The 14,462-nt window shown below is 43.6% G+C and overlaps 1 protein-coding gene across 1 annotated transcript; it reads right to left on the bottom strand.

The window, feature by feature from the left end:
- On the bottom strand, window positions 1-14,069 carry LOC144935747 (tyrosine-protein kinase HCK-like). The gene is made up of 10 exons (XM_078862489.1): window positions 14,029-14,069; window positions 12,167-12,265; window positions 11,477-11,580; window positions 9,841-9,975; window positions 8,100-8,252; window positions 7,087-7,266; window positions 4,648-4,724; window positions 2,569-2,722; window positions 1,813-1,944; window positions 1-194 (listed from the first exon to the last, which is right to left on the bottom strand). Exons 1-10 carry the CDS (start codon window positions 14,067-14,069, stop codon window positions 1-3), a joined length of 1,269 nt encoding a protein of 422 aa, XP_078718615.1.
- Between the last annotated feature and the right edge of the window lie 393 nt (window positions 14,070-14,462).

Below are 14,462 nucleotides of genomic sequence, written 5' to 3'. Positions count from 1 at the left end.
CTACTGATATTGTGCTTCGGTGCTAATGTGGAAGTCGTAGAGCATATCCTGCAGGAACTCAAAGGTCGGCCTTTCTTCCGCTTTCTCGTTCCAGCACTGCAAAATCTGATCGTAGAGTTCGCTTGGGCAGTTTACTGGGCAGGGCATGCGGAATCCTTTATCCAGGTTCGAGATCAGTTGCTGGTGTGACATTCCTGAAGGGAGACGAATCATTCGTGTGTGGAGACACAGAACAGAGGGTTAGTTGGTATATGTTATCACCCCATAATGCTCCACAACGACACATCATTAGTTTTTGTTTTTTATATACAGTTGTGTGTGTGTGTTGAACAGGGCCCATCGTTCCGATGAAGCGCTATTGCCAAAATAACATCTGGCAACCAAGTCCCGACTGCTGATGAAGCCCATAAGTTGAAACTTGTTCAGAGCTTGCTTTGCTTGAACAAATGTTACTGGATAACTTTGGTCTGGAAAGCCATTAGGCTAATATTTATCAATATTTTATTTTTATGCAGAAACACAAAACATAAGTCCCTTTATATGTTATATATGCACACGCGACTGTATGTGGGCTTTACTGAAGGTCATGTGAAAGCGAATCACTGCTCCAAAAAGTATGGGGCAATGTTGACCTCCACTGTTGGCCCTGAACAAATAGTTGAAAATCACTCGTCCACTGAAGTTGGCCACAAAATCAAACTCGGATCGCCGGTGTCATAACATCGTGCATCAAGCACAATAATACCACAACAAAGATCCCCCGTATAGCCTTAACAGACTGTTGGGGCAAGTGCTGTTAGCGAGCACCTATGAAGGCCCACACGGCGCACGTGGGGGTGGGTGGCCAGCATCATGCCCGGCCGCCTTTGTCTCCCCAGCGGTGTGATGTTTACACACCGCACCAGGTACTCATTTGAGGCTGAGTCGATCTTGGGCAGGTTTTGGACCGGTTCAGATAATTGCCACTGATGTTGGCCGTGAGCGGGAATCGAACCCGCGTCGCCTGGTTTGTAGTGCAGCCCACTAACTGCTACACTACCGCTCCCCGCTGCACCAACCCACACCCCCTATTGAACTTCCTTGCGTATAGCATTTTACTGCAAAGCCAGGCGCTTTCATGACATCCATTGCCTTGGTTACAATCTGTTGAACGAAACATCTTGAACACGAAGACTCATAACCGAGCTTCTCATGCTAAAATGTAACCCTCGCGAGATTAGCGGCCATTCCTTTTCGCCTTGCTTAGATTAAGGCAATCATTGTGGCGTGTAAGTACAAATTTACAATTGCCGATAAGTCTACCGTGCCTGGTGACCACTTTTATTGCTTTCTCAGCGGACCCCAAACGACCGCGGTGCACGAGGAAATAATGCACCCAGTCAGCTGTTTAAAAAAAAGTTGGACTGTAGGCAACCTTTAGACACTTTCAGGGTATGCAAATTATCCACTGCCTGCATGAGTTCACTTCAATGCCACGCCACTCCGTTAACAACTCTGTCATGAGATCTGCAGAGTACCCCATGAGAGGGATAAGTGCAGCAACGTTCAATGTGACGATGACGACAACCCCAATAAAAGTCTAGAAATGTATAACAACAATAAATTGTGTTCGCCATCATGGCCGGCCGAAAAGGTTTGCAGGCCTCAGTACAGTACTGTTAAGTTGATTATACAATGCAAGCAAAATATATTCCCAATACGTAAACAAAAATGCACAACGCTCTCCACGCATGAAATGTAGTCCACACCCAAACTGAGCTGTGTTGAAAATCCCTACAGGTCTCAAATTAGCATTTGGCATGAAATCCTCACCTGCATATGGGATCTTTCCATAAGTGATCATCTCCGTGAGGAGGACCCCGAATGACCACACGTCAGACTTGGTGGTGAAGTGGCCAAAATGCATCGCCTCTGGTGATGTCCATCTGATTGGGAATTTGGTACCTGCCAAGTAAAAAGTACAAGATGAATATTAACATATACCACACAGCTCTATCTGTTTGCAGTTGCCAGCTTAACTGGTGGTGCTAAAAGTGTCTAGGTGGCCGAGCGGTATCGGTGTTTCCCACATCGCAGAAGTTTGCCGATCAAATCCTCGACCGCCCTGGGTCACCATAAATGTGCGCCGTTTAAATCGCGGCGGCCATTAAAGGCCCCGTCACATTATTCCACGCGGGCCGGTGTCGTGATCCATATTTTGACATTATTATTAAAATGATTCTCTACTTTCCGAATTGATATAGCCAAGAGCATCACCGTCACCCTGCTAAGATTCTATGGGCCCCACTTGCAGCCTGGAGACGCCATTGCATTGCGACGTGTGATGCCATCTGTGAAAAAAAAATAGCTGTGTAGCTCCATCGGATTCCTCCAATATGAATAGATATTCTAATTCTGAAATAAATATTCTGACATTCTGACATTGTGCCACACGCGGGCACCTGTCAATCAGATGTCCTCTTTGCTTAAAAAAAAAAGAAAACGACAGCTGGACATTGAAATGATTACGATGAGACGTAAAAAGGCCCTTTGACATTCTCATTGCTATCACGAGCGAATGGCGCTGACCTGCTTTGGACGTGTATTCGTTATCTTCGACGATGCGTGTCAGCCCAAAGTCGGCGACCTTGCAGTTCAGCAAGCTGTTCACCAGCACATTTGCCGCCCGCAGATCTCGGTGGACGTAACGCATCTTCTCCAGGTGATGCATGCCATCGGCGACCTGCCCAACGGATCGCGAGGTCACGCGCGTAGCCAAAGACGGTGGTCGCCAACATTGCGCACCTTCAGACGCACTTCAGCGGCCGTCTGCGACGCTCTTCCTTACAATTTCGTTGCCTCCGAAACGTCGTGATTTTTATTTTATTTTAATTTTACTTTTATTAATTTTAATTTTTGTAGCTACGTGACTTTACCGAAAAAACCTAAGAATATGCTTCCTTCCAATGTTCGGAAGCCACTGGGGAGCTGTGCACTTTTAAATCATCTCGGTTGAAAACTCATTTCTTTAGAGCTGCTTTTTGTGTTTGGTTTGTTGTCCTTCCCCCGCACCTCCAATTAGCACGGTTGGCTACGTACGGTGCGAAAGAAGATCAACATAGGTCGTTCGGCTGCTTGCGTTGTGGCTGAAACGTCGTGAGAATTGTATTTTATTATGTTTAATTTTTATTATTTTATTATTTCCCTTATACGTGACTTTACCGAAAGAACCAAGAAGATGAAGCCCTGCAGTCACGAAAGCTTTAAATCGAAGAAAAAAAAAGGTCAACATACATAGATGCGAACCACACACTCGGAAACCATGATATTCCAACATCCTCAATCAACAAAGATACTAGGCCAAAGGCATGTTGCCCATTCTCAATTGAGTTGCACTGGTAAAAATTACATTGTGCTCATATCATGATCATTTTAAATCGGTCTCTTTGCATTTAAAATAATACACTTTCATCTCAAAGGGAAGAATTTAATTATGTTTTCCCCCCCAAAACCGCTCGTTCAAATTCGAGCACGCGTGCATGCGCACAGCTCTGCTGTCAAACCCCAGGTGATGAATGTGGGTTCCTTGAGGTCACCTGTGATGCATAACATTCTCCTTACGACGGTAATTGGTGCCACGAAATCGGTCGTTAAGCGAGGAAAGGAAAGACACGTGAAAGGCTTCATTTGTTTCGATGGCACCGAAAGTTACCCCCTTTTTCACCCCCCAAAAAGTACTTTGTCATATTTGAAAGATATATGTGAACGCATAAAGATATTAACAACATTATAAACACGTAATAGTTAAAGAAACATGGTTAATCAATGCATGAATTGATTAGCCCGTCGTTAACAGGGGGATGGTCTGTAAGCGAACGCATTGGGCTTTATGGAGGCAATCTCGTTAAGCAGTTAGTCGTTAACAAGGGTGGTCGTTAAGATACTCTACACTACTATACACTACACTATACACTACACTATTATACACTACACTATACACTACTATACTCTACACTACTATACACTACACTACGATACACTACACTACTATACAATACACTACTATACATTACTATAGACTATACACTACACTACTATACACTACACTACTATACACTACACTATACACTACACTACTATACACTACACTACTATACACTACACTACTATACACTACACTATACACTACACTACTATACACTACACTACTATACACTACACTACTATACACTACACTATACACTACACTACTATACACTACACTACTATACACTACACTATACACTACACTACTATACACTACACTATACACTACACTACTATACACTACACTATGCACTACACTATACACAAAACTATACACTACATTATACACTACACTACTATACACTACTATACACTACACTACTATACACTACACTATACACTACACTATTATACACGACACTATACACTACACTACTATACACTACTATACACTACACTACTATACACTACACTACTATACACTACACTATACACTACACTATACACTACACATTAGGCTCTATGGAGGCCCGTCGTTAAGCGGTGAGTCGTTAACAGGGGTGGTCGTTCAGAGCGGGCTTCTACTGATCATGTAACTCGATGATTTCACTCCCAACATCGGCGAATGTGGATGAGTCTCACCTCCGCTGCCATGAGGATGAGCCTCGGAATCCGCACCTCTTTCCCCTCCTCACTCCGCAGGAAGTCCAGCATGCTACCTGTCGGTGACACGTCCACCGCGGAGTCAGCGAGCATCACTGATGGACCACGCACACTGCACGCATCATCAGCCGGGCCCCCCACACCTGAGCGATCAGCCCCACGTGACTTGATTGCAGTTCAATCGAATCGCTGAAACGCAGACGTCCCCGCAAAGGGGGTTGAGAGCAGTCGCCGAACCTGTTTAAAGGACTTCACGAAGTCGTCCACACACACCCATAGGGTCAATGTCTGTATAGAGTGACGCATAGATATATACACACACCCATAGGGTCAATGTCTGTATAGAGTAACGCATAGAGATATACACACACACACCCATAGGGTCAATGTCTGTATAGAGTAACGCATAGAGATACACACACACATACCCATAGGGTCAATGTCTGTATAGAGTAACGCATAGAGATACACACACACATACCCATAGGGTCAATGTCTGTATAGAGTGACGCATAGAGATACACACACACATACCCATAGGGTCAATGTCTGTATAGAGTAACGCATAGAGATATACACACACACACACCATAGGGTCAATGTCTGTATAGAGTAACACATAGAGATACACACACATACTCATAGGGTCAATGTCTGTATAGAGTAACGCATAGAGATATACACACACACACCCATAGGGTCAATGTCTGTATAGAGTAATGCATAGAGATATACACACACACACACCCATAGGGTCAATGTCTGTATAGAGTAATGCATAGAGATATACACACACACACACCCATAGGGTCAATGTCTGTATAGAGTAACGCATAGAGATATACACACACACACACCCATAGGGTCAATGTCTGTATAGAGTAACGCATAGGGATATACACACACATACCCATAGGGTCAATGTCTGTATAGAGTAACGCATAGGGATATACACATACATACCCATAGGGTCAATGTCTGTATAGAGTAACGCATAGGGATATACACACACACACCCATAGGGTCAATGTCTGTATAGAGTAACGCATAGGGATATACACACACACACCCATAGGGTCAATGTCTGTATAGAGTAACGCATAGAGATATACACACACGCACACCCATAGGGTCAATGTCTGTATAGAGTAACGCATAGAGATACACACACATACCCATAGGGTCAATGTCTGTATAGAGTAACGCATAGAGATATACACACACATACCCATAGGGTCAATGTCTGTATAGAGTGACGCATAGAGATACACACACACATACCCATAGGGTCAATGTCTGTATAGAGTAACACATAGAGATACACATACACATACCCATAGGGTCAATGTCTGTATAGAGTAACGCATAGGGATATACACACACACACCCATAGGGTCAATGTCTGTATAGAGTGACGCATAGAGATACACACACACATACCCATAGGGTCAATGTCTGTATAGAGTGACGCATAGAGATACACACACACATACCCATAGGGTCAATGTCTGCATAGAGTAACGCATAGAGATATACACACACATACCCATAGGGTCGTCCAAAAATGACGTCACGCGATTTTTAACGATTTTTGACCCCCCCCCCGCCTTCGTCACACGACGTCACAAAAAGTCAGACCCCCCCCTCTCAAATAAAACATGCTTCAAATCGCTTTAAACTATTGTCATTGTAGTGCGTATTTAACGTGGCGCTGCACTCTGATGTTATCGGAGAAAGCATTTATTATAAAGTCTATTTAATTAAGTAGAACGTGTTGTCTATATTTATTTAAAGTTGCGCATTTTGATGTGACGTCACATTTATCAAACCCCCCCCCCCTCTCGTCACACATCGTCCCAAATGTCTGACCCCCCCCCCCCAGGTGCGTGACGTCATTTATGGACGGCCCCTTACTGCATGTATGCATGTTAAACTTCTTTCGCACCGTACATATCCAACCCTGCTAATCGAGGCAATAGCTGGTCGACACACACACACACTCATAGAGTCCGTATCTGGCCAAAGTTCGGAAAGCACTATGCAGCCAAGATTAGCCTCATGAGTCATATGCAAAGTCAAGTTCCTATTGTATTGTCTCGGCTTTGCCCGGCAGTCACCGTCGTCAGTTTCAAACAACACCCGGACACGTGCAAAAGCCCTCTCGTCCTTTTGTGACATTATGCAAAACAACTAGCAGCAGTTCCTGGAGTAGTGCGGAATGTCGGTCCTTATTTCCCCCTTTCTATTCTTTTGTGTTGCATTGTGGTCCTTCCTCTCCTAGCCTTAGGTAGCAATTATTTTCGACAGCCATCAACGCGCACAATCGCAACAACGACAACAAAAACACGCGCCTCTGTACGCGCGCGTGGTTCGCTCGGTGCGAACGCGTCTGCCGGTGTGGGCCAAAAGAGTGCCGACCTTTCTCCATGTACTCGGTGATGATGAGGATGGGCTCCGAGGACACGACCGCGTACAACTGCACGAGTCGCTCGTGCCGCAGGGTCTTCATGATGTTCGCCTCGCCGAGGAAGGCTTCGCAAGACATGCTTCCCTCTCGAAGCTTCTTCACCGCCACCTTCATGTTCTGCTTGTAGAGGGCTGCGCGCAGACACGTTTTAACCGCTTCTTGTGAAATGCCCCTGCGTGTGTACGTTGAACTTATTTCGCATCCTACGTCGACAAACCGGGCTAATCGGAGATGCCGGTGGAGGGAATGACAACAATCTAAACACAAAAATAACTTCTAAAGAAACGAGTTTTAAATTTCGTTTTCTCAATACTTAAACCTATTATGGTACATCATGCGGAGCGGTGGCACAGTGCACGAGCCACTGCGATACGAAGGAATACACTCGGGTTCGAATCTCTTGTCTACGACTAAGAGTGCTAAGCGATATCTGATCTTGTACTGGGTTGCCCCCGTCACTGAAACTCGCACTGACCAGCGAGGTGAAGTATGGCCAAACAATGCCCAACAGTTGCTGGAAATATGTGTACAGGGTGCCCACAACCCCCCTTTGCAATGTGCATCCTTGCAGCAAGATGGGGCTCAGTCACATTACGCCCTCGCAATTTGGCAATATTTGACTCGGGAATTCAGTGGAGGGTGGATTGGTAGACGCTTTGATATGACGTGGCCATCCCGAAACCCAGTCCTGATAAACTCCGACAATTCCCTTATGGAATGTTTGCCTTGTGGGGATTATCATGGGCAATGCTTCACAATATTGAAGAGATTACAAAACGGCAGTCCAGAACCGCTCTCACAGTCGGTCGCCATCCATTTGGAAGAATCTGTCAATAAGAACTTTGGGTGTGCGTGCACGAATCCAGATATGTGCTGAGAATGGTGAAGGTTCATTCTCTATATTTTTTTCATGCAGTTAAGATGCGAGAGAATTAAGTGGCGTGTTCATTGATATTTCTCTTACCCAACCAGACTTCTCCGAACTGGCCACTTCCAAGCTTTGCAATGTCTTTGAGGTCCCTCCGATCGATCTCCCACGTGTTGTGTTCAAACGGCTGGGCTGGGGTCACACTCCGACAAGGATCTGTCAATCGCTGACAGAGCCCAGCATTGGTGCCTGCAAGTAGAAAAGTGTGTTTGATGAAAATAAATAAATAAAACATTCAACGGGCACGAGAAAGTATACGGAATAAAACTACAACAGAATAAATGTTATGGTGACACTACGTTGGCAGCAGTGCACAATATTGATAAGTAGGGATAGGTCACTTGTCAGAAAAAAACATGAGAAAAGGCCTGAATGGATGCATGATGTTGAACTTCTTTCGCACCATACGTTCTAGAGAAATTCGTTTTCAATCTAGATTATTTAAAGGTGCATAGCTCCAGTGGCTTCCTAATACTGGAAGGAAGAGCGTTCCAGACGGCCGCAGAAGCGCATCTTAAAGCGCGCGATGCAGTGACCGCCTTTGTTCGATGTCCAGCCAAAAGCCTCGATGAGTTCGCGTGATGGCTTATGTTCCTTGGCCAGATCAGCAAGGTCATTGCGCTTGATTTGTGGCTCGAACTTTGCGTGCAGTGAGCGCGACCTCATTTCGCATTCGTTCGGCAACTGAAACCCGATGGCAACTCTGGCGAGCACTGGACAGCCGCGCATGGTAAGATGTGGGAGGTGATTAGAAGTGCAGGTGACTGGGGAGGGTGATTTCCAAACTCTTGAGACAGCGCATGAGGAGGAGCATTTTGCGACCCCCACTGCCACTGTGCAGCATATTATTACGTGCCAGGGACTGGACAATAGTCTGAGTCTATAATTGGCAATAAGTAACGGCAAAGCAGTTATAAGTGACTCAAATTTGTGCGCAGTTGCGTATACAGCACACGACTTCCCTGAAGGCATCAACACCTCCAGCGAGCGCGATGCCGACCACACGACGCGGTTCGAATTCGACCCTCGATCGATGGCTGCGGCATCGCCGCACACGCGTCGAATGAAAATCAAGGGACAACTCCTTACTTACTAACAACTTCTTACTTACTAACAACTACTCTATCATTTTTCATTGCTGGAGGGGTTGCCCCCCCCCCCCCACCTGAAAATCCTGGCTTCGCCATTGAGGAGGAGGAACCTAACTTCGGGAGTTAAATGCAGGTTTTACCAAGAGGAAATTGTTGCTGAAGTTCAGAGTCCAGTGTCCATCGAGATTATCTTTAAAAGAGTAAGGCTGATCTTGAAATCGCTTGTAGATTTAATTGGCAGTGAAAACAATTGAGGATTGGCAAAAATATGAACCTTTTCGATGGGTTGGGTCAGAGGTCTAACGGTATCACTCTGGATCATCGGGCAGAGATTTGCAGTCAGCAGTGTCTTCATGTTTCGTGAGAATATAGCATGCCGAATAACCAGGCAAGCCTCACGGATTCCCACTTGTCTATTTCAGGAGGGTCCTGCACTAAGATGGTTGTCCAATTTCCATTCATGAGTGTTTGGCTCGTTGGAGGAAAGCAGGCAAAACCCATGCATATGAGTGGGATAACATTTTCAATCCATCTCTGTACTGCTTTATCCTGGCTAAACTGCAGATCTGTCAAGTTTGAAGAAAACATAATTTTCCTTCTTATTATTTTTTTGTTGTACAAATTAACAGCGTGTATGTGAAAGGTTTACAAAGAGATATGATGAATGAGCAATGTTGGACACGTACTCTGATAATGGTTGACGAGTTCATGCAAGCTTTGGAAGACATTGCGCGTTGAGATGTAAACGCCTCCATTGTCCATGCGGCGGATCTTGTAATGCTTCACCATGTGTTCGTCGCGTATCGAGAGAGAGTAGCTGTCTGTGAAAAGAGGAGGTGCATACACGTCATCGCCGTGGTCGCTATCATTTCGCGATATCATTCACAACATAAATCTCTCTACGGTGCTGGAATTTATGGTAGTTTTTGTTGGTACTCCACCCTAGACGGTATGTATTCAGTTACGAGCTTTAGATTATATATATGTGTGCCTGGTTCCTTCCCTTGGTCATTGCAAAATTCTGACCACAACCAAAGTACAGGAGTTCACTGGTAGATCATCAACGAGAATGCCCAATTGCGTTCAGGCTTGTGTATGCAAAAGGGAAATCAGCACACGTGGTATCTTGTTTCTGGGCAAAATAGAAGAAGACATCTTCTTGGTTCTTTCGGTAAAGTCACGTAGAAGGGAAGTAATAAAATAATAAAAATAAAACATAATAAAATAATTCTCACGACGTTTCGGCCACAACATTCATTCACAACATTCATTATTCACCTGAGGACGGCTGCTTGCGTTGTGGCCGAAACGTCGTGAGAATTATTTGATTATGTTTTATTTTTATTATTTTATTACTTCCCTTCTAACGTGACTTTACCGAAAGAACCAAGAAGATGAATCCCTGCAGTCACGAAAGAAGCTTTAAGAAGGGGACATTTCAAGCCGACTACTTTTGTCGTCTGTGCCCAAAATGTTGGGCCGCAGCTTCTCTGCACGACCGCTTCTACTGCCAGCAAAGGCCCCAAGAGTCGAACTGCATTGACGTGGCACGCGCATGACTCTGCTCTCATGCCAGTTTGACGTATTGGAGGAGGAGCAGATGGGGGGGGGAGGCTCTTCCCATACCGGCCAGACATCTAGGAAGAGGTGGGAAAACTCAGGTTTTGTTTCAACCACAAATGACTTGCTGGTCGACTAACAGCGGTGCACCTTTTTTTTTACACGCTTTCATTTAACTCACTCTGTCTGTCGTCGTTGTTGTTGTATCCTCAAATCTTGTAAGTCAATTTTAACCCACTTCCCAATGTGGTATCGACTGCAAACTTGGTATACTTGTGTTATACTGAGGATAATACTATATTCTATCATAAAAAATATAAATTCATATTTTTAAACATTCTTTATTATATGTTATGTTTCGGCTTGGGTCAAATTGTCCACGGTAAACTGACGTTGGCTGTAATTGGCCACGGTCCCTACGTTATGGCAAGCTTCGGGGCCACTTCCTGGAGTCGTGGAGTTCTTCCATTACTTGTACATTTCATAAAAGCGTGTTTTAAAAAAAAGTTTTTTTTTTATATATATTACATATTATGACTGCATCGTCGACAGATGTGGATGGGAGGGGATGACAATAAAAACGCCTTTCACCGTTGTTTCAACATAGCACCGGCGAACTCTGGCTTGCGAAGTCGATTGCGCAAACGGCTAACCATGAATACACGGCAGCTTCCCTAGTGTATGATTACTATTATATGAGTGGGTCACCTACATACTGCTGGAGGAGTAGCTGTATTGGCAGTAGTAAAGCATGAGCAATACCTTTCACAGTCTCGCTTTCGCGAATCAGAAAGGAGCCGTTGGTGTTCCCTTTTAACAGCAGCAGATTTTCAGCATCGCTTCGCCTCGTGTTCTTGAAGAACCACCTGAAGTCAAACGCCAACAATGAGCATATTTCACAACTTTTTGAACGGGGCAAAAACATATGCCATTCATAGATAGCATAGAGTTAAAATTGCTTAAGAAATTAAGACATGATAATAGGTTTTTTACCGTTTTACTGGCAACAAAACTGAAACCTTTTTTTACGAGGAATCATGTTCACATTAACCACAATACCTGCAGTCAGAATGCAACAAAAAAAAACACTGATAATGTATGCATTGTCCTTGAAATTGATTGGTCCACACCAGAGACAGCTTTCTTTAGAGCCTAGTCTCATAGGGTGTTCGACCAGATGACGCCAAAAGGCGCACAACTCAAAGACAACGCACTATCAGAGTAATGAGAGCTCGGAGTAAGCATTTATATCACGAGGCCTCCTTTACCAGTAGCAAAATATAACAATAGGTTTTTTTACCCTTTTTTCTGGCAACAGTTTTGTGGCCAGAATGAAGACATCGGTTTTTTTTTTACATTTTGTTGATTATAAATCCACACAGCACAATAGGTAGAAGTAGTAATGCATTCACGAAGACGAGCTCGCGTTTGTGTTGCCATGATAAAACTTACTCTTCTTTCTCAACAGAGTTAGCTGGCACCACGTAGTTACTCGGGATGAAACCTTCCTGATTACTTTTGATAAACCGAACCTTCCACCAGTCTGTTGATCTGTTCAAGAGATAACGATGAGAACATTCAACATCATGATCAAATGAATATTCTGCCCCACGGCATTGAAGAGGGGGGGGGGTGAGAGGAAAATGCATGATAGAAAAAAAAACATAACTACTGTTACTCATTCTGTTTTGGCATTTAACTATTGTTTAACTTTTGCTTATTGACCTTCCATGCGCCCCAAGAATTGTTTACCCACCATTTAAACAAGGTCGTGCTACGGGACGACCGCATTTGTATTTCATTTGCTGTTAAAGTGTCTCAAATGCATCGCAGCGCAAGGCGATATTCCTAGACTCGGAGTCGAGCTGCACTGCATCGGTGCACTCTGCTCGGGACGCGGTGGCCCGAGTTGAATTCCCTCGGCCAAAATCGGTGGCGATCGATATGGATCTCATCTTCTTGGTTCTTTCGGTAAAGTCACGTAGAATGGAAATAACAAAATAATAAAAATAAAACATAATAAAATAATTCTCACGACGTTTCGGCCACAACGCAAGCAGCCGTCCTCGGGTGGAGAACAGGTCTGTCGAGGAGACAGAGTCTGAAAGACGTCGTGAGAATTATTTTATAATGTTTTATTATTATTATTTTATTATTTACATTCTACGTGACTTTACCGAAAGAACCAAGAAGATGAATCCCTGCAGTCACGAAAGCTTTGAAATCGAAATTTTATCATGTTTTATTTTTATTATTTTATTATTTCCATTCTACGTGACTTTACCAAAAGAACCAAGAAGATGAATCCCTGCAGTCACGAAAGCTTTACATCGAAAGATATGGAACTCAATCCTGGACACCACCCGCCTCGCCGTCCTCGCCCACCCCTGCACGAAACCCATGCCAACGAGCGTGAATTCTAGATTTGAAGTTTTCGTGACTGCAAGGATTCATACTCTTTGTTTTTTTCGGTAAAGCCACGTAGGTAAAAAATTTAAGTAAATTAAATCACGACGTTTCGGGCGCAACACAAGCGTCCTTCTTCGGGTGGGGACAACTTAGCGAAAGCACAACCGCTTAAGTGCGTCTCAGAGGTGATCAAACCAACCCCCTAAGATCGACGTGGTGTTGAGACAGTGTCGTCCAGAAGCTACCGGACATCTGCGAAACTGGCAAAAGAGCTTCAAGTCTCGATTTAAAGCTTTCGTGACTGCAGGGATTCATCTTCTTGGTTCTTTCGGTAAAGTCACGTAGAAGGGAAATAATAAAATAATAAAAATATAAAACATAATAAAATACAATTCTCACGACGTTTCCTCCAACCCAGCTTAAATATACGCTCCAAGCCTGGTGGTGTTTCATTCAGACGCTGTCTTTCCAACAGACCTGTTCTTCACCTGAGGACGGCTGCTTGCGTTGTGGCCGAAACGTCGTGAGAATTGTTTTATTATGTTTTATTTTTATTATTTTATTATTTCCCTTCTACGTATTTATAATAAAATTGTATTTTATTATGTTTTATTTTTATTATTTTATTATTTCCATTCTACGTATTTTATAATAAAATTGTATTTTATAATGTTTTATTTTTATTATTTTATTATTTCCATTCTATGTATTTTATAATAAAATTGTATTTTATAATGTTTTATTTTTGTTATTTCATTATTTACATTCCTCCAGTCGAAATAAAGATCATGATTAAGTCGATCAGCGAAGGAACTGTTGTTATTATTTCGAGTGCGTGTGTGTGTGTGTGCTTTTACGGCATTATTTCTTCAACGATTCATCTCAAAGTCGTTTCGGTGACTTACTTATCAAGAACCACCATCCTCTGGCCTTTGTTGAAGCTCATGTCGTCGTTGTACAAGGCCGTGTAGGTGAAAATTGCCACGTACACATTGTCTGGAATAATAAAGGTATTAAGCGAAGATTATGTATTGCTCAGGTTCAATGGATCGTATATATATACACACAGTACAAGCACGCAATGCAATCACACGTTTGTGCATTTTGTTCAAGAGAAATGTTACACGTGCACACAGATGCTGCTTTAAATCAATGCGCTGTCATCACGAAAATGGTTATTTTGGTTTTTTTTTACAACAGACGTCAGCGCGAAAATACGAGCAAAGAAAACATCGCTAAGGCGTATCGCTGTACGTACCGATTCCCCGACCATGCGTGTGATTTATGAACAAAATTAATTAACGGTTCGTGTCTATATGCGGTACATGTTTAGAGATGG

This window comes from Lampetra fluviatilis, chromosome 14 (genome assembly GCF_964198595.1).
Source record: "Lampetra fluviatilis chromosome 14, kcLamFluv1.1, whole genome shotgun sequence".
Taxonomy (NCBI): domain Eukaryota; kingdom Metazoa; phylum Chordata; class Hyperoartia; order Petromyzontiformes; family Petromyzontidae; genus Lampetra; species Lampetra fluviatilis.
Note: the sequence above shows the minus strand (reverse complement) of the source record. Positions and strands in the feature narration are given on the sequence as shown.